Source organism: Pristis pectinata, chromosome 17 (assembly GCF_009764475.1).
Source record: "Pristis pectinata isolate sPriPec2 chromosome 17, sPriPec2.1.pri, whole genome shotgun sequence".
NCBI classification, from domain to species: Eukaryota; Metazoa; Chordata; class Chondrichthyes; order Rhinopristiformes; family Pristidae; genus Pristis; species Pristis pectinata.
In genome coordinates this window covers 16,337,807-16,358,262 of record NC_067421.1, presented here as the reverse complement: position 1 = coordinate 16,358,262, position 20,456 = coordinate 16,337,807, and the positions used below count along the sequence as shown (strand labels likewise).

The following is a 20,456-nucleotide window of genomic DNA, read 5'->3' as shown; positions in this document are numbered from 1 at the left end:
TGCATGTCATTGATGTGATCATTCTGTTTGCTTTTTCTCTAGAGCTTTTTCTGCAACTGGAGGTAAGCGTTTTACAAATTAAATTTTCCCCTCACAAGTCAGTTAAAATATAACTGATCTTAACAATTAATGCATTAAGATTTTCCATGGCACCGTGCTCTATACTTGGGAGCACTATGGTGGAAGGGAACTTGAATTTTAGGCAATTATTTACATTTCTTTATGCTTCTAGGTGGTTTTAATTCTCTGAGGAGGAAAAGAAATTTATTGTATTTCTGCTTCACCTAATACCTAGTTGAAAAATATTGTCAAAAGTCTGGGAACAGGTTGGTATAATATGATTTAAACAATGGAGCATGGGTATAAAACTTGAAGGTATATGATCTTTAGTGGTTAAATGCTGTCCAAAATATTCAGCAGATAAACCAACGAAACAGATATGGGAGTCTTCTATGCCCCCTTGAAGGCTGGGTTTTTATTTTCTACAATTCCAATCACATGATTTCTGTTGGAAGGGAAAACAATTTTTTTTAGAGGATTACTAGTCTGGTAGATTGAGATTAAAATTGATGAACAGGTGAGAAAAATCCTGTTGGAGGGGTTACAGCATCAGAGTAAGGAAAGGGGCAAACGGTTATTGTTTTTCCACTCATCAGTTGATTTTTTTTAAGGTACTTTAACCCTAGAGCATGAGCTGGAGATAGTTTCTCTTGTATTTCTGCCAAAAAGTTGGCTAAATTAAAGCATACCTTTTGAATGCTGAACTGTAACCCAACATTTTTAGCTTAAGCTATTGATAAAACCTCTACATTGATTGACAGGATTCTTTTATCTTCTAGTTTTGTAAATTATGGTTTAGGAATCAGTCTGAGCCATGGCAAAAACTAAAGTTAAAGTGTTGAAAATTGCATCAACTAGGCATTAAACAACTATGCATATGTCTGGGTCTCTTGGGTCCACTGTTCATTGTTAATGATTTGGATGAGAATATATGTGGCACAGTTAGCAAGTTTGTGAATGACAGTAAAATCAGTGGTATAGTGGACAGTGAAGAAGTTATCTAAGATTACAACAGGATCTCGATCAACCTGGCCAGCAGGCTGAGGTATGGTAGGTGGACTTTAACTCAGATAGTTCTGAGGTGTTGCATTTTAGTAAGACAGACCACGGCAGGACAGTAAATGTTAGGGCCCTGGGGAGTGTTGTAGAACAGAGAGACCTAGGGCTACAGGCACATAGTTCCTTGAAAGTGACAACACAGGTGGACGGGATGATAAAGAAGGTGCTTGGGATACTTGCCTTCATCGGTAAGGACATTGACTACAGGAGTTGGAATGTCATGTTACAGCTGTACAAGACAGTGGTAAGGCCACACTTGAAGTATTGCGAACTGTTCTGGTTGCCCTGCTGTAGAAAGGCTGTCATTAAACTGAAAAGGGTTCAAAAATGACTTAAGAGGGTGTCAGCGGGACTGGAGGGTTTGAGTAAAAAGGAGAAGCTGGATAGGCTAGGACCTTTTTCCGTGGAGCATAGGGGGCTGAGGTGTGACCTTAGAGAGGTTCTGAAGCCATGAGAGGCACAGATAAAGTGAATAGCCAGTCTTTTCCCTAGGGTAGGGGAGTCCAAAACTAGAAGGCATAGGGTAAAAATGAGGGGAAAGATTTAAAAAGGACCCAAGGGGCAACTTTTTCACATACAGGGTGGTGCGTGTATGGAATGCCAGAGGAATTGGTTGAGGTGAGTACAACTACAACACTTAAAAGACACTTGGACAGGTACATGGATCGGAAAGTTTCAGAGAGATAAGGGCCAAACGCAGGCAAGTAACGCCAGCTTGGTTAGCATGGATAAGTTGGGCCGAAGGGCCCGTTTTCTATGCGGTATGGCTCTATGATTCTATATTTGTAAAAATTACCAAATGTCGAGAAATGTCTCTCAAACAATTTCATCAGTCCCAGAAACCAGTTAACTGAGATGATCAGGTTATTGCTCCAATATCTTGATTCTTTCTTCATGGATTAATTTTATTTAGGATTTGTGAAGGAAATGCCAAAGTGAATGTAGTAAAATACAGAACTATATAAGGAACTGTATTTGAGTTTTTCATTTGAAGTGTCATGGTGCGGTTGAGTAATACTTGCAGTTGATTTTTTTTTTCCCTAAAGTATTGCAATTTAGATTACTCATCTGCAACCTTAATTGATGGGAAAAATTGTAGAAAAGCAGAAATTTGCAGCCCAGATGAGTATGTATAATTACAAAAACTGTTCAGGTTAATCCCACTTTTATGTTATCGCTCTGTACTGTAACAGAATTGCACTTTTTGGAATAAAATGGTTAAATTTGTTCAACAAACTATAATCCAGAATTAAGCGTTAACATTGTGGGAGGGGGACAGGCAAGTTATGAGATGTTGCATTTATCACATTTTTATATTAGCTTTTACCAGATTGAACTTGTACTAAAAAAAACATTTTTCTCCTTTTCCTCTTTTGATTTGCACAGTCTGAAGTAACTAAAGGATTTGAATGTCTGTTTCTGATTGTTCCGAGCTGCTTTCCATTTTAAAATCATTATTATGTGTCATCAAATATGTTTCTTGTTGCAGACAGAACAAGTGGAAAGGAATTATATTAAAGAGAAGAAAGCAGCAGTCAAGGAATTTGAAGATAAAAAGATTGAGTTGAAAGAGAATCTTATTGCTGAATTAGAAGAAAAGAAAAAGATGATTGAGAATGAGAGACTAACAATGGAACTCACAGGAGGTGCATAGAATTCAGATTTAACATTCCTTGCAGTATTCCAAGAACTGACGTTAACAAGTTGACTTAGATTTTGACAAATTAAATTGTGTTAGCCGAGAAGTATGTTCTTTGAAACCTTGAATGGAAAATCATCAGTCATAGAATTTACCTGTAGTTTGGAACATGGAGAATGATAAGGTGGGAGGAGTGAGAATTGTATAGAAATAAAAATGCTTTTTATTAAATTTTCCATTAGGCATTTTCAATTCCAGTATTTATAAACTGAATGAATGATGTTGCATGTTTGTACCTCTCTTGGAGTTTGGCCCTCAATGCTGTTAACTACATCTGTATATTGCAGATTCTATGGAGGTGAAGCCAATAATGACCAGGAAGCTAAGGAGGAGACCGAATGATCCTGTTCCAATTCCAGACAAAAGACGAAAACCTGCACCTGATATCCTTACATTAAATCGAATATCTGCTTTTAAGATAATTCAGATAGTAATAGTGTACTGTAAATTAATGGCTTGATATATTTTAGTTAATAACCAGTGTAACCATTATGAATTGAATTGCTTTGACACTGGTGGCTGTACCTTTACCAGTTAAGGGCTAAGTTCTGGAATTTTTAAAAGGAGAAATGGGAGGCAGAAAAATTTTGGGAGGAAATTCTCAGCTTGAAAGCAAGTGCTGAAGGCGCAACCATTTGTGGTGTAGTGATTATTTGGGGATGAACAAGGCATGTACATATCTCCTAGGATTTGAGAGCTAGAGCAGATTCCAAAGATGAGAAAAGGATTTAAAAACACAATGAGAATTTTAGAATAATGCGGCTACTTAAACAGAAGCCTGGATAAGGCAGAAATATCAGGTGGTGGATGAATGGGACTTATTGCGAGTTAGGACATGTGCATCTTAGTTTTGGATGAGCACACGTTTATGAAAGATGAAGGCGTGTAACAGATCAGGAGTGTTTTGGAATGTTGAGACCATGTGTAGCACTACATGGATGATGGTTTCAACAGCAGAAGGAATGAAGTAGGCAATGTTGTGAAAGTAGAAACAGGTAGTTTTGGTGTTGGTACAGTTTGAAATTTGCTTCCAGGTCAAATGTGGCATAAAAGCTTTGAGCAATCTGACTTATTTGTAGGCAGTTAGAAGGGAGAGGATTGGAGTTGTTAATGCAGTTGTCTTTGTAACTAAATGCAATCTTAGTGACTGTGTTGGAAGTAACCTTTTTCTTTTTCTTTTTTCCTTTTTGACCTGCCTGTAGTTAGAGGAAATCTTGTCCAGTGCTGGACAAAAGGCAAACTAACAAATTAGAGACAATGAGAGATGTTATCGGTGACACTCCTCTCAGATTGTGTTGTCACCGGCAGCATACAGAAATGAGTGGAGTCCTAAACTCGAACTTGGGTGGGGATTAGGGGTGAGAACTCCAGGGATGTCTATGTGGGCATAGGAGAAGTCATTAATTGCTTCACTGATGACAGGGGAAGGACATTGGAGGCAGATGATGATGTGACTAACTGCAGACAGGTCAAAAGGGACAGGGAAAGTTTAAACAAAGGCTACATTTAGTTTCTTTGAACAGCTACTTTTGTCAAAAATCCAATTGAAGGGATTGAAGCAAAAAATTTTGGTTAAGATGGGCCTACATTTGGAAGGCAACAGTATGTTTCAATGATATTCAAAAGGTGTTGGGATGGAAGATCTGAGGGTTTTTGAGGAAATTGCTAAGGAAAGATTTGAGGGAAAGACAGACTAAGCATAGAGAACTTTTAACAATGATAGCTAATATGGGCTAGTCAATGAAGTTGCTTGGTCAGTAGTTGAGTATAATTAGGTCAAGGGACCAGACATTGGGTCTGATAAGATAAGTTTGCAAAGCACATGAGGAAGATAAAGAAAGTAGGACAAGATGCAAATTTGTAATTCCGTAGAGATGTTGTGAATGGAGGTCAAAAAGTTAGGCAGTTGAAATTTGGAAAGATGAAATGCAGATTGAGGAAGTATTGTTGAAAGGGAAAAGTAGGTGAAGAGTGATTCAGAGACTGCTTCAGCACTGGTTGAGATGATCAGAGTAGTCAGGCCACATGGGATAGCAACAAAACCAAGAATAAAAGTCGGGGAGTTTGTATGGAAGGCAATTAAGGGAGGCTAGCAAGACAATGAACTCTTGGGGCAGAACAAGACAAATTAAGATGGCGGTTAAATCTGAGGCTACGTTGCTTGGCATAGAGGCTGAGGGAAAAACAGAAAAGATGGCTTGGATGAGAATTTTTATTTAACTTTAATTCTCGACCAAGCAGTAGAGAATGAGAGGCATAAGTGAGTGGATGGTTTTTAAATGTGATGAGTGTTGAAGCAAGTTGAGATGCTTGAAGAAGGCATAACAGTAGGGGGAGTATATCAGGGTTTAAGTTGCCAGTGAGACCAACACCATCACTGCAACAGGCTTGGCAGAGTAAGTATAGGAATTTATTGCATATGGCGAGGCTCTATTTGGGAGTCATCATTTATCACCCTGGTTTCCATCAAGGCCTGGTTGTTCATACTAATCCCATGTATGATGAGGGCCTTTGTCTCAAGTGGATGGATGTTTCTGATTGACCATAAAATGAAGCTTGGAATTGATGGTTGCCAAGGCATAAAAGATGAAATAAACCAGTCAGATTACTTCACGGAAGGTATCTTTTTACTACAGTCTAATATATTAATCTGAATCTTAGAAGGCATTTTGGTGTGTTCTGCTTAACAACAAATACCTCAGTTAAATTACTTGTTAACAGATGAACAGATAATGGAGGATCTGCGAACTCTTAATAAGGTGATTTACTTGGTACTGTAAATATGAGATAATTAGGTGATTATGATAAGTTTTTGCTAACAAAACATGATGTGTATTCAAGCATCTTATGAATTGAGATGTTACCTGGATGGTGTTAGTACAACCAGAATAAAATCGGAGATGGGAAAATTGTACCTATTAACAATATCACTTCAAAGTGGAAAATACTAACAATGCTATCTTAAATTTTAGGCTGAGAACCCTAACCTTTTCTTCCAAGGTGATCAATATAGAAGATGTTCCTCTGTCTTCCGGCAAATAAAAAATTCTTGCATGGAAGACTCGATGTCTGGTATCAATTACTGGGTATGATTGCACACACCTTTTACTGGTGTAGAACATTGGTTTTTAACTACTGTGCATAGCCTGAAGCAAGACTTGGCCAGAGTGGAAGATCAGCCGCTTCAGAACCAGCTGAAATGGCAAGAATTTTATGCCATTTGAAAGTTTTGGGTTTCTCCCACTTCAATTAAATAAGCTGCTATTGGCAAATGAACTTCTGGAAGACCAGTTTATTTTAGTAGCACGTTAGTCTGACACTAAGGTTGGGCCAGATTTTGCCTGAAAGGAAGCTTTGATTAACAAGGTATTTAAAATATTTCAACTACGTAACAGGTTTGTTTGTGCTCTAGTAACTGATGATTGACATACAAGACAACCACCCCAAAACAATGACATCAATTCCTTCTAAGTGTGTGCCCATTGGTCAGAGGTCTGAATGGGTTTAGTTGTCAAAGGAAGTAATTTTTTTTTATTTTATTTTTCAGCTCAAATCTCCAAAAAGACCAGGTAGTTTTATTTTATATTCATTTGAGGTTACAAAATGGTTTATAAAATATTCCACAGAAGAAACAAACAGTAGTGAAACATGGTATTTGTTGCTCCAGTCCGTACCCTAACCCATTGTGTTTTTTTTGTATATTAGCATCTCCATCTTCTCCTGAGCATCTTCCTAGCACTCCTGCTGAATCACCAGCACAAAGGTATGAAGCACGAATAGAAGATGGAAAATTATATTATGATAAGAGATGGTGAGTTAGAAATTTTCATTTTTTTTATTTCCCTTTACTGCAGTGGCTGTAATTCAACTTAATGGGCACACGTGATTAACGTGGATCATCTGACACTACAGCACAGTCTGTCATGACAGAAACCCAATTTACTTTGGCCATTGATTTTTGAATTTGTGAAATATGTGGTCAAACAGCTAGTATTGACTTCTTGTTGTATATTTATTAGAGTAATGTGACTATATTTTTGAAACCATAAAAGATAATGCCATTATTCAAGTAAGGTTATATGAATTTCTATAATTTTTTAAAACATTTGCTTAAAATTGTTTGATCTTTTTGGGATTTGTTTGCTACTTTCTGGAAGTAAAATAAAAAGGCCACTAGATGGTGATGTGAACCCACTATTTCCAACTCTTCACCTTGAGCATCTCTGTCTGCTGTCTATTGTTAAAATTTTCAGAACAATCGCTTGATTATCCTGATTGTTTCCCTTAGGGATATTGTTGATGTGTACAGCAGGCTATGAATATGAGCTATAATGATTTAAAGGTTTAAATTGTCCATTCCAGATCTTTATGAAAGAAAAAGCTTGAAAGAAAATTATCAGAATGAGAAGAACATAGTTTTAAGGGAGTGTTTACTTGATTCTTTGAATTGAATAATTGAACAGGGAATTCTAGATAAACAAAGTTAGTATGAAGGTAAAACACTGCAATTCTCCATAAAGAAAAGGGTTTATGGAGTCTAACTCATTGACCAGTAACAATGGTTCTGAACACATTGTTTAGCTATTTTGTTTGAAGTAAGGGCTGGATTTCTGCACTGGTACTGTCAAAACACAGAACTTGCTGAGAGATTTGAGTGGCTGAATCTGTCAGTTTTCTCTACTGAAAATTGGAGAACTGCAATTGGATTTGGTCTCTCTATTTAAGGAAGGATATGCTTGTATTAGAAGCATTTTTGAGGGGTTGATGTATGAAGAAAGGTTCAGCAGTTTGGCTTATACTTGTGAGAGGTGATCTTACTGTTTCTGAGGGAGTTTGAAAGGGATGTTTGAGACGATATTTTTAACTTAGCTGAGGTCTCAAACTAGGAGCATGGTTTCACAATAAGGGGTCACATTTCAGATCTTCACTGAGATTTATGAATCTTTTTGGATTTCTCTACCTCGGGGCTATGGAGGTGGAGTAACTTAATTTTTACAGGACAAAGAATGGCAGACATTTTAATCATGAGGTATGGCAGATGGGGAGGGGGGAAAGTTCCGCTGAGGCCAAGATTGGATCAATTGTATCTACTGAACAGTGGAGTAGTCTTGAAGGCTGCCAGCCTATGCTTGCTCTTGCTTCATATGGTCTTGTGTTTTATGGATTCCATTAGCTGAGCTCAGTTGTTAGCTTTGCAGGGTTAGACTTGGCACAGAAGTCAGAACCACATGCATTTCACTGGGAGCTTTGGGCAAAAATTTAGGAGGCAATAAAGGCGAATTACTTTAAATATTATTTTTATGTTAGTTTTAAATTCAATTATTTTTTAAATTGCTCTGGATATCACAGATTTAAAAATTATTTAAAAATTATATGCAACCTTTATTGTTGGCAAAGCTGGAGGCATGATTGCTCAGCTGTCTAAGGCTTTGGGGATGGTTGCTTCAGACTGCTCACACCACATCAGTGGAGTTCTGGATGGCAAGGTCCAGTCAGATTGGCTCTTTGCATCCAGATCAACTAAGTACAGACATTGGGCACACATTGGGTGGGGATATCAAGCTGGTGACTAGAGTAACATGTTTTCTGTTTCTTCGGCCGTAATTATTTCACTAACCAGCACACAACGTTGTATCTTATTGTGTGATGGTTTTCTTTCCTTCCATTGTTTCCACCCTCAAACCCCTGCTTCATTGATTTGTAAATCTGTACTAAAAGTCCACCTACCATAAATGCAATCTAAATTCAATGTGAATAGATACTACTGCCTGTTTTACATTTTCTTACAACACTTTAGTTAATTGGTTCGACTTCAGAACCCAGCTACGTTACAGTTGAGGTCATATTAAAATAGAAGAACGAGAGTAGGCCATTTAACCCTTTAGGCCCATATTATCATTTGGATCAATCATTATTTCAATGAAATGGTAATAGGAGCTGTATTTTGACATCTTAAAGCACAGATGTTAATAATATTGGTCCTCTTTCACCATCATTACTCTTGCATTTTTACTCCTATTTCTGTGCAAGACGGCTGATTCATTTACATAAACAAGACTGTGTTTTCTCAGATTCCATGGTGTTTGAGTAGTTTGGAGTCTATCAGGAGTTAATACATTAGCATTGGTAAGTGGGCCATTTCAAAGTGCTAAACATGTCTTGAATTCCAATTACAGAGGGAGCTGCTTTGCACAAGAGCCATCATGCTTGTCAGGCAAATTGTTCAATTAAACCTAATCTAAAAATCCTTGTGACAAGATACCCTAATGCTGTCATCGCGATCAAAGCTGAACCTTTAAATGCTCTAGAATAATAGTTTGAGCGCTAATTAGATTCAATAAACAAACTTGGCTTGCATGTGAGCCAAGCTTCCACATACATGTCTGATTAGAAACTTTTTGTTTTGGATCCTTGTCTTGGTTGTTGCTTTGGTAATTTTTTTAAGAAGTAAATCCTCTCCTTTCCCTGTTGGGGGCATCAGATGGCTTTTTCATTCTTAACCTGTGTTTCCCAGTTTTCTCAATTTGAGCCAGATGGCCGTTTTAAGATTCAAGCTTGCTTGCATCATTTCTCAGTCCTGTCTGGAATAAATTGATTTATATTATAATAATATGCAAAGACATTGATATACTTTAACCAAGTGTGTCTATCTATGTTCAGTCAAAACTTCCACATGGTAAACATCAGCCCAAGATATTTTACTGACTTTCTTTGCCAACTTTTCTTTTGTCTGCTGCCCTCAAGCTTCCAGTTTACACCTAGTTGTAGCAATTAGACCAGAAAACATAGGAGCAGAATTAGGCCATTTGGCCCATCGAGTCTGCTCTGCCATTCGATCATGACTGTTTTATTTTTCCCTCTCGAGCCTATTCCCCTGCCTTCTCCTCGTAACGTTTGATCCCCTTACTAATCAAGAACCTATCAACCTCTGCTTTAAATATACCCAATGACTTGGCCTCCACAGCTGTCCGCGGCAATGAATTCGACAGATTCCCCACGCTCTAGCTGAAGAAGTTCCTCCTCATCTCTGTTCTAAAGGGACGTCCTTCTATTCTGAGGCTGTGCCCTCTGGTCCAAGACTCTCCCACTACTGGAAACATCCTCTCCACATCCACTCTATCCAGGCCTTTCAATATTTGGTAGGTTTCAATGAAACCTCCCCCCCGCCCCCCTACCCAACAACTCCTTTTAAACTCTAGTGAATACAGGCCCAGGGATATCAAACGCTCCTCATACATTAACTCTTTCACACTCCCGGGATCACTCTTGTAAACGTCCTCTGGACCCTCTCCAATGCCAGCACATCCTTCCTTAGATAAGAGGCCCAAAACTGCTCTCAATACTCCAAATGTGGTCTGACCAATGCCTTATAAAGCCTCAGCATTGAATCTTTGCTTTTTTATACTAGTCCTCTTGAAATGAATGCTAACATTGCATTTGCTTTCCTTACTACCAACTTGACCTGCAAGTTAACCTTTAGGGAATCCTGCATAAGGAATCCTAAGTCCCTTTACCCCTCCTATTTCTGAATTTGCTCCCCGTTTAGAAAATAGTCTACGCCTTTATTCCTTCTATCAAAGTGCATGATGACTACATGTCCCTACACTGTATTCCATCCACCACTTCTTTGCCCATTCCCCCAACCTGTCCAGGTCCTTCTGTAGACTCCCTACTTCCTCAACATTGCCTGTCCCTCCACCTATCTTTGTATCATCCACAAACTTGGCCACAAAACCATCAATTTCATCATCCAGATCATTAACATATAACGTGAAAAGTAGTGGACACAACATCAACCCCTGCGGAACACCACTAGTCACCGGTAGCCAACCAGAAAAGGCCCCCTTTATTCCCACTCTTTGCCTTCTGCCAGTCAGCCAATCTTCTATCCATGCTCATACTTTTCCTGTAATACCAATGGGCTCCTATCTTGTTTAGCAGCTTCATGTGCGGCACTTTGTCAAAGGCCTTCTGAAAATCCAAGTAAACAACATCCACTATCTATCAACAGTCTATCTTGCCTGTTACTTCCTCCAAAGAATTCCAACAGATTTTTCAGGCAAGATTTCCCCTTAAGGAAACCATGCAGACTTCGACCTGTTTTATCAGGTGCTTCCAAGTACCCCGAAACCTTATCCTTAATGGATTCTAACGTCTTACCAATTTACTGAAGTCAGGTTAACTGGCCTTTAATTTCCAGTCTTTTGCCTCCCTCCCTTCTTTAAGAGTGGAGTGACATTTGTGATTTTTGCAGTCCTCAGGAACCATTCCTGAATCTAGTGATTCTTGAAAGATCACTACTAATGCCTCCACAATCTTTTCAGCTACCTCTTTCAGAACCCTGGGGTGTAGTCCATCCAGTCCAGATGACTTATCTACTTTCAGCCCTTTCAGTTTCCCAAGCACCTTCTCCTTAGTAATAGTGACGACACTCCTGCCCTCTGACTCTCTCGAATTTCTGGCATGTTGCTGGTGTTTTCCACAGTGAAGACTGACACAAGATACTTATTTAGTTCGTCCGCCATTACTACTTCTCCAGCATCATTTTCCAGTAGACTGATGTCCACTCTTGCCTCTCTTGTACTCCTTATATATCTGGAAAAAGCTTTTGGTATCCTGTTTTATATTATTGGCTGGCTTACCTTCATATTTCATCTTTTCTCCCCTTATTGCTTTTTCAGTTGCCTTCTGTTGGTTTTTAAAAGGTTCTCAATCCTCTAGCTTCCCACTTTTTTTGCAATATTGTATGCCCTCTTTTTTGCTTTTATGCTATCTTTGACTTCCCTTGTCAGCCACGGTTGCCTCATCCTCCCTTTGGAGTGCTGCTTCTTTGGATGAAGTGATCCTGCGTCTCCTGGATTACTCCCAGGAGCTCCTGCCTTTGCGGATCAACCGTCATCCCTGGTAGGGTCCCCTTCCAATCAACTTTGGCCAACTCCTCTCTCATGCTTCTGCAGTAACTTTTAACTTAACTTTAATACCAATACATCTGATTTTAGCTTCTTCCTCTCAAATTGCAGGGTGAGTTCTATATTATAATCATTGCTTCCTAAGGGTTCCTTTACCTTAAGCTCCTTAATCAAATCTGATTCATTGCACAACACCAAATCCAGAATTGCCTTTTCCCTAGTGGGCTCAACCACAAGCTGCTCCGAAAAGCCATCTCATAGGCATTCTACAAATTCCTTCTCTTGGGATCCAGTACCAACGTGATTTTCCCCAATCTACCTGCATATTGAAATCCCCCATGACCACTGTAACATTGCCCTTTTTACATGCCTTTTCTATCTCCTGTTGTAATTTGTACACAACATCTTGGCTACTATTTGGAGGTCTGTATATAACTCTCAACAGCATACCCTTACTGTTTCTTAACTCCTACCCACAAGGATTCTACATCTTCTGATCCTATGTCACTTCTTTCTCAGGATTTGATTTCATTTTTTTTTACCAACAGAGACACCCCACCCCCTCTGCCCACCTGCCTGACTTTTCAGTAGGATGTGTATCCTTGGATGTTTAGCTCCTGGCCGTGATCTTCTTTCAACACAATTCTGATGCCCTCAACTTCATACCTGCCAATTTTTAACTGCGCTATAACCTTATCTAACTTATTTCGTATACTGTATGCATTCAAATATAACACTTTCAGTCCTGTATTCGCCACCCTTCTCAAATCTATCTCCATGTTGCCTGAAGTTAAATTCTTAAATCCTCTCCTGCCCGTTTTACTTCATCCATACTTTTCCAATCTGTTGAACCTCCCCACTATTTCGTTTAAAGCCCTATCTACAGCCCTAGTTATGTGATTCGCCAGGACTCTGGTTCCCAGCATGGTTCAGGTAGAGCCCGTCCCATCAGGACAGCTCCCTCTAATGGTGCCAGTGTCCCACAAATTCAAACCCACTTCTCCCACACCAATCTTTGAGCCATGCATTTAACTCTCTGATCTTATTGACCCTGTGCCAATTTGCACGTGGCTCAGGTAGCAGACCAGAGATTATTACCTTTTTGTTTCTGCTTCTTAATTTATTCCCTTGCTGTTCAAATTCCCTCAGCAGAACCTCTCTCCTTGTTCTACCTATGTCATTGGTACCCACATGGACCACGAAAACTGGATATTTCCCATCCCACTCCAAATTCCTCAGATGAGATGTCCCGAACCTGGGCACCAGGCAGGCAACACAGCCTTCAGGACTCTCGATCCTTGCAACAGAGATTTGTGTCTATTCCCCTGACTATGCTATCCCCAATTACAACTACATTTCTCTTCTCTCCCCCCTCGTGAATGGCTCCCTGAACCATGGTGCCATGGTTTGGTTGCTCATCCTTCCTTACAGCCCCCACTCTCATCCATAAATCCCTCATAAAATGTCTAGATACCTAAGTCACTCCTCTTGCTAAGTGATTATTTCCCTCCCTGGGGGCCATTAATGTTCTCTATCTAAATGTTCTTTTATTTTTTTCTTCTGCAGTGAATGTGAAAACTAGCATGTCAAAATGTGCACCACATATACCTCAATAATGGTGTGAAATGGATAAGCATTAGTTGAAAAGGATCTAAAACAGAAAATAGTGGAAATGCTCAGCAGGTCAAGTGGCATCTGTGGATATAGAATATTTCATCTGTGGATAGAGAACTTGAAATAGAATATTTCAGGTTGATAACCTTTTGTCAGCAGCATTGCTGTTAATTGAGGTCCATCAGAAGTCAATATATCAGCTTTGGTAAAAGCATTTTCCGAGTGTTAAACTTGCCTTGAGTTCTGATGAAAGGTCATTAACCAGAAATGTTAACTTTATCTTATCTCTCCACAGACACTGCTTGACCTTTCGATTTATATTTCAGATTTCCAGCACCTGCAGTTTTTTTTTGCTTTTTGGCAGACAAATCGACTTGTCCAATCAGAGTCCCTAATCAATGCAATAATTGCAGTCAACAAAGCCAATTGAATGACTAGTCAAATAGAATAAAAATCAGACAATGATGCAATATGATTTAACATTACAAGAATTAAACAGCTCCTGTCTTTAGAGTAGTTTTGTTACCAGAATATTTTTTGTGTGATGCAGTGAGTCAGTTGAAAATTTACAAATATTGCTCATCTAGGAAGACAGTTTTTGCTGACATACTGGCAATTCAAATGGTATAATTTATTCTTTAAGTTGGTAAGAATTTTCCCTGGTAACAGTTGGTGGTAAAATGCAAGAGCCAAGAAGACCATTCAGTGCCTCAAGCCCACGGAAATAGGTACCCAACTCCATTTACTTAATTTTTGATCTGACTCCCTTAGTAACCCTGCCCAATAAAAAAAACAATTGCCAATCGCTGTTATTGTCAGTTGTCCCAATGTTAATCAGCATTTCCTTTTACTCTTTATGTGGGAAGTAAAAAAAAAAGTTTACTTGAATTTAAAATCAGGATGCGATCACACAAATGATTTCTCCATTAGAGGAAATGGCTTCTCTGTACCCATTATATCAATTTTAGCACTTCCAGTAGATTAACCTTCAAGGGAATTCAAGTTCTTTCTTCAAGGTTGATGTATCCTTCCTGAAGTGTGACACCTTTTGAATGAATACAAAAGTCCAGGTCATTTTGGACCAAGAATCTGTACAACTGAAGCATAACTTCATCTCCTTCATAACCTAACATCTTGCAAAGCACTAAACAAACTGGAAAATATGCTAATTTTTTGCTTATTTTTAAATGCATTTCTGCGAGTTAAAGCATTTCCAAGGATAATCAACAAAAATCAAGACATTGGTTAAAAATCATGTTTTCAAATTTCAAGAGCATCAAAATAGGAAGTTCTCTCATCCCTGTTATGAGTCAGACTTGAGTCAGAGCGGCTTTTATTATAGTGGTATTTTTGTAGTATAAAAACATGTCCCAAAGTTTTGAAGCGTTTGGTGAAGTTAATCATTTTATTTTTTACTTTTGTGCTTCTGCTGCTGAGATCTGCAGATGAGCATTGTACAACCTTGAATCCTTGTATGAAATGTACTGGGACTGAATAATATTTAAGCATTAAGTATTATATTGAAATGTAAAGTTTTAATGGTTGCATCTAAATAAATGGCTATATAAATTGTGGAGGGAGGTGAAATAAAAAAAATAAGTGCATGTTTTAATGTACTGATTATTTCAATATTCTTTACCATAGTAAAACTCTAATAATTCAGCATTCATTTATTCATGGGGCCATGGGTCCAAAATGCTTGGGGGGTGTCCAGAGCTGGGGTTGGGGTCTGGTACACCAGGGGTTTGCTTTTGGAGCCAGTGTCCGGAGTGCTTGTGTAATTCCCACTCCATTTAAATTCATTGGGTTCACTGGAAAAATTATTCACTGCGTAACATGTAATATAAGGTGAAATAAAAATGTGAGTTTTAGTAGGCGTAATATCCAGTTGTCTGGAAAATCCGCTAGTCTGGTACCACTGAAGTCCCAAAGATTCTAAATGTTATAGGAGTTTTACACTACTTGGTAGTAGAAATTGTGTTTAAAACCATAAATTCATAATTTTGATTAGATTGGAGGAAAGTGATAAAATTGGTTTGTCATTGTGGCTTGCACTTGCATGTGTTGTTACCTGGCCCAAGATTGGAAGGAACCTAATTCAAACATTCCACAATCCCCTTATGAGAATGCATGTTGGAGTTTGGGAGTAGTGAAGTAGCTTTGATATAGACAATTTAGAGTTTGGCTGTGGAGACAGAGAAGCAGTTTCTTTTGATGGTTAGTAGACTATGCTCGCCTTTACACTTAAAACACTGCATCCTGCTTTTGTGATGCACCACTGCCATTATGCATTATTATTTGCTTTTGGTGAATGAGTGAAAATTATTGGTTAGAATAGTTGAATAACTAACTTTAAACTTCAGTATAGTTGGCTTTCCAATAATATATTATAAATAGATTCTCTCAGCACTTAGTACTGGGTTGGAGTGCCAGTCTGGTTACTGAACTCTGGCCTGAAGGTGAAGCTTGAAGTGCATTGCTTGAATTAAAAACAATAATTTGAAATGTTCTTACAAACATTGGATTTTTTTTTCCTTTAGGTATCATAAAAGTCAGGCTATCTATCTGGAATCCAAGGAGAATACAAAGATTGGCTGTGTAATTAGCTCAGTTGGAACAAATGAGGTACTCTTTCTTATTCTGACTGAGATACTCTTTCTTCTTTTGACCAGTGTGCCTTGATGCACAAGTTTCCTGATAGATAAATTGATTTTGGTATCTTCTACTTAAAACCTAACCTGGTAAAGGGTAAAATGGTTGACAGGGACCAAACAACATTATTAAACTACTTGTGCACCCATAATCAAGAAAAATACTTGGCAGTTGTGATCTCAAGCTTTATTAACGTTGAGCTTTTCCTTTGTAACAAAATCCATGTAATAATCTTGTTTTTAAAATTCTAATTTTTTTCAGTAGATTTTATTTCTCTGGTCTTTTGTATAGTTCACTTTTGTCTCGTTACTTATAATGTGCCCTTTTTCATCATTTAATAATAAGGAATTTGGAAGCAGCTTAGAATAGCAATTTGAAAAGCAAAAATTGTTTCATTGTTCAGTTCTTACACAATGTGTTCTACTTCAGATTTTCATGTAGCCACTGTTTAATTTTACTACTGTTTAGTTATTCAGAAACATATCTTGAAACTTCTGGTATCTAGAGCAGGCTTTTTTTTTACTGAAATTTTGTTTCACAGAGCAAAACATTGTTGTAATGACATGATTACATTGAAGAAAGAAACACATTCAGACTTAGGTTAAGTACATTTTTATGCACTAGGGTGTTACTTAGACATAATGGCTAAAATTTGCTGCTTCTGTGCTTGTCAGCCTATTAAAAGTGAAAGGAAATTGTGCTTAGAAAATCCCTATCTAGTATCTATTTCATTTTAATGCACCAGTCTTTGTTAAGAGTTTTTAAAGCTCTTGAATTATGAGGTTGTGGGGAGAAGCTCCAAAACAAAAACTTGAGTGCACAAATCAAGCCTGGAACTCAGTCCAGTACTTTGAGCATTGCTGTACTGATGGAGGGGTGGCCATTTAGAAGAGATGTTTCAACAAGCCATCGTCTCGGGTGAGTATAGAAAACAATATAATAGTAGTATTCGAAAACGAGGTGGAGAGTTCCACCTACTGCTCATCCACTATTATCCCCCAGCCAAAAATCACTCGAAGCAGGCCATTATCTTATTGTTATTGGAATTTTGCTGTGTACAAATTTACTACAGCTATTCCATATGTTACAACAGCTACTCTTGAAAAGTGCTTTGTTAGCTATAAAGCATTCTTGGGCATCTTTGGCAAAAGGTCACTAAAGGTACTCTATAAAGGTAAATTCTTTGTTTTGTATCTCCATCTCTCAATGACTAATCAAAAGAATTTAGTCATTAAATGATTTGCAGTATCAAACCAGCCTGAAATTAACTGCATATATTGAGACAAAAATGTAGAAATGCTGACAGTACATGGGTAGTTTAATTAGTATTAGTGATTTAATGTTGCATTAATTACAGATTTAAAGCAGACCAGATTTGAGAAACTAATGCTTTATTGGATGTATAGTTTTCCATAGCTCTCTCCTGATGCTGGCCACTGTAGGGCAATGGTGAAGTTTGAGCGTTCAGCAGCAGCTGATTTAATTCTAAACAATAGTTGTTTGCTATTTCAAGCAATTACTCTGTGAGATGTAATGAGGAGAGAAGTTTGTCACTGGTAGCTAGTGCTAAGTGCTAGGGAGAATATTGGCCCTCGCCTCCTGTACATTCAATTTCATTGAAAGCAGTGGAACTGAATGTTGCAAGATGTGTTCAACTGGTACCTTTGTGATCAAGTTTTGGCATTTGTGATCAGTGATTAAATTGCTCCCCTAAAGCATTCAGCGTCTCACATTCTTGACTGTGATCTGTCACATGGTCCTAGCCATTGAGGAAAATTTAACTTTCCTTGAAGGCACAGAAAAATAGTTGATTGTGAATGAAGGGAAACTTCCACTGTACTTGAGCGAAATGCCAGTTAGCAATTGATGTTATGCTATCTATAAATCACACTTCTTCCAGGGACAGCAGGGAAAAATTGTGTGTGTACTAATTGTCTACCTAATCTGGAAGCTTTTAAGGGAAAAAAAACAGCTTTTCATTGGTACCTTTCAGATATTTGGGGTTGCTGTGAATAGTCAGTATGTATTAATTTAAATGGTGCAAATGTAAAGCCCATCCATCTTTGTTCCTCACAGATATGGGTAAGGAAGACCAGTGATAGCACAAAGATGCGTATATATCTAGGACAGCTACACAGAGGAGTCTTCATTATAAGGAGGCGATCTGCTGCCTAGAACTCTTACCAAGTTACATTGGAGGCTTGCTTCTTATCTCCCTATGCTCAGAGGTGAACTCTTCCATGACTTTTATATGGAAACTTATATTAAAACAAGCAAGCTTATTGACAGGCTGGAGAGCACACAATTTGAAGACACTTTCCAATGCCATCTCAGTTTTGATGATTGTGCATATTTTTAAGAATTAAATTCACCTTTTCAAGGATTTCTCTTTACTTTCATCTTCCCAAGATGGAGCTGACCATTCTTTAAGGCTGGAAACTGCCAATTTGTGGATTGTTTCATTTATTCTAGACAACAGAGCGAAGACCTGTTTGCTTCAGTGCTGGACAGTCTGGAACATTTTTACCTGAACAATTATCACCCTTTTTTTGAGAGGACTATGTTTTGTACATGCTGTTTATTTTGTATTAAATGCTTCATCATAGTCACTCTTGGGTACAGGCCAAAAACGTGCATTCTTTGTTTGTTTTTACAAGTGTATTAAATAACCTTGTTTCTTTGAACAATCAACTCAAGTTCATGATTTATAGTATGCTGTATCCTTAAATAAAACTGAAAATGTTGGTAGCCTGTGATTATGATTAATACTGTGTAATGATCTATATTTATGAAGTTCTGCTGTTGTTCCTTAAATAGTGGTTTGCAACACGTGGCGTTGGAACAGAATTAAACCAAATAATTCTGCTCTTTTTTTGTTAGCAGCTTGATTGCCAGGTCGCAAATACGTTTTAAAGCTGCTGCTTAAAAATGCTCATGGTCAGCAACTCACTGATTCAAAGGCTACTGCATTTGGCCTGACTTTTGGGAAACTTTTTGAAATATTTGAAGAACTTTGCTTCTAAGGAAACAATATTTGTGAGATATGATTAAATCAAAAAGGTATTTCTTTTGTAATTGTCCCTGGTATCACTAACTGCTTTGTAATGATTGCTGTTACAAGTGTCGGATGATGCTCCATTTTGTCTTCTCCTAACTTCCTCAATTGTGTGGTGGAATTTATCCCATTCGAAATTTGAATAACTTTTGAAACAGATTTTTATGACTTGTAGTTGGAGACCTATTCCTTTTTAAAGAAGGCTGCTATAAATTCTGTTTTGTTTTCTTCTTTTGAGTCATGAACTTGAAGGTCTACCTGGTGATATTGCTGCTCAATCTCATTTATTAAAAACTGAAGCAAGTTAGACTGAAATTATTTAAATTCCTCATGGAGCAAGATATAAAAATTCAAACTGAGTATGTGCACAAGAAAATGTATTCTTTACTCTTCCCACACTTTTAGAATACAATAGTTTGGTGATGGTTTTGTTGCTGAGTTTTTAAAGAATGTGGCAGCATTATATTTACAAATGTGCTTTTGGAATTTACTTCCAACAACTATATAGAAGCAAAAGGTTGCTGTATATATGTGCTTCCTGATGATCTTTTGAGGTGCAAACCTGGATGCCTAGTTAATTGAGGAATATCATGAAATATCAACATCAATGACACAATCAAGACTACCATTTCTTCTTCATTTTCCATTGAAATAAGTTTTGCATTGTGTTATTCTTTAGCTTTTGATTGTGAAATAAAACCAAGTAAGTCTGTTTTATTAACTGAAATGGTACATTAAACATGACACCAAGTTTTAGAGGTGTCCTTGTCACAGTTTAATGTCATTGTTGAATACTTTTCACAGAGATTTAAAGTATCCTCTTTCTAAATTCAAAGTAATCCATAATGTAATACAATATCTTTTATCTGCAGGATTATCTTGTAAATGAATAAGAAATAATGCATGTTATCTAGATGGGGAAAGTTAAAGTAATTGCTTGTTCAGAGATTACACAATATATGGAAAGTTGCCACTTAAATTTCCTTTGTACACCTAACAATACAATATTAACCATGTGGGTGTTGGCTGGGTTTATGGCATAGTAGAGCATTGTATTTCTATGCTCTGAACATGTGCTTTGAAATGATAATGACAAATAGAGCTTGCATTAAGTAAGGGTCTTTTCCCAATGTGTTGAGAGGCCATTTAGCCCTTGTATCTATGCTATGTCTCTGAGCACTCCCATCAATTCAGTTACCCCATGTATTTCCCTGTAAACTATTCTCTCCAACTCATTTTTTTTGGTCCACCTGATTTTCCTGCCGTCCACCTACACTTATAGTAATTTACGATAGCCAGTTAACTACAGCGTTTAGGAAGTGGGAGGAAACTGTAGCACTTGGGGAAAACCCACGTAGTCATAGGGCAAATGTACCAACTTCACACAGACAACATCTGAGGTCAGAAT

At 37.8% G+C, this 20,456-nt stretch overlaps 1 protein-coding gene across 8 annotated transcripts in view; it reads left to right on the top strand.

The window, feature by feature from the left end:
* Positions 1-19,821, top strand: part of suds3 (SDS3 homolog, SIN3A corepressor complex component) — a 46,003-nt gene extending 26,182 nt beyond the window's left edge. For 6 of the 8 annotated variants that reach the window (XM_052032461.1, XM_052032465.1, XM_052032466.1 and 3 more), the window contains 8 exons: positions 43-62; positions 2,609-2,765; positions 3,106-3,201; positions 5,516-5,577; positions 6,366-6,387; positions 6,524-6,629; positions 15,882-15,966; positions 18,070-19,821. In XM_052032461.1, coding sequence (XP_051888421.1) covers positions 43-62; positions 2,609-2,765; positions 3,106-3,201; positions 5,516-5,577; positions 6,366-6,387; positions 6,524-6,629; positions 15,882-15,966; positions 18,070-18,168 — 647 coding nt within the window. In that variant the 3' untranslated portion in view covers positions 18,169-19,821. The remainder of the gene's footprint in view (positions 1-42; positions 63-2,608; positions 2,766-3,105; positions 3,202-5,515; positions 5,578-6,365; positions 6,388-6,523; positions 6,630-15,881; positions 15,967-18,069) is intronic. The other 2 variants (XM_052032463.1, XM_052032460.1) reach the window with 1 other exon arrangement.
* Positions 19,822-20,456: the final 635 nt, after the last annotated feature.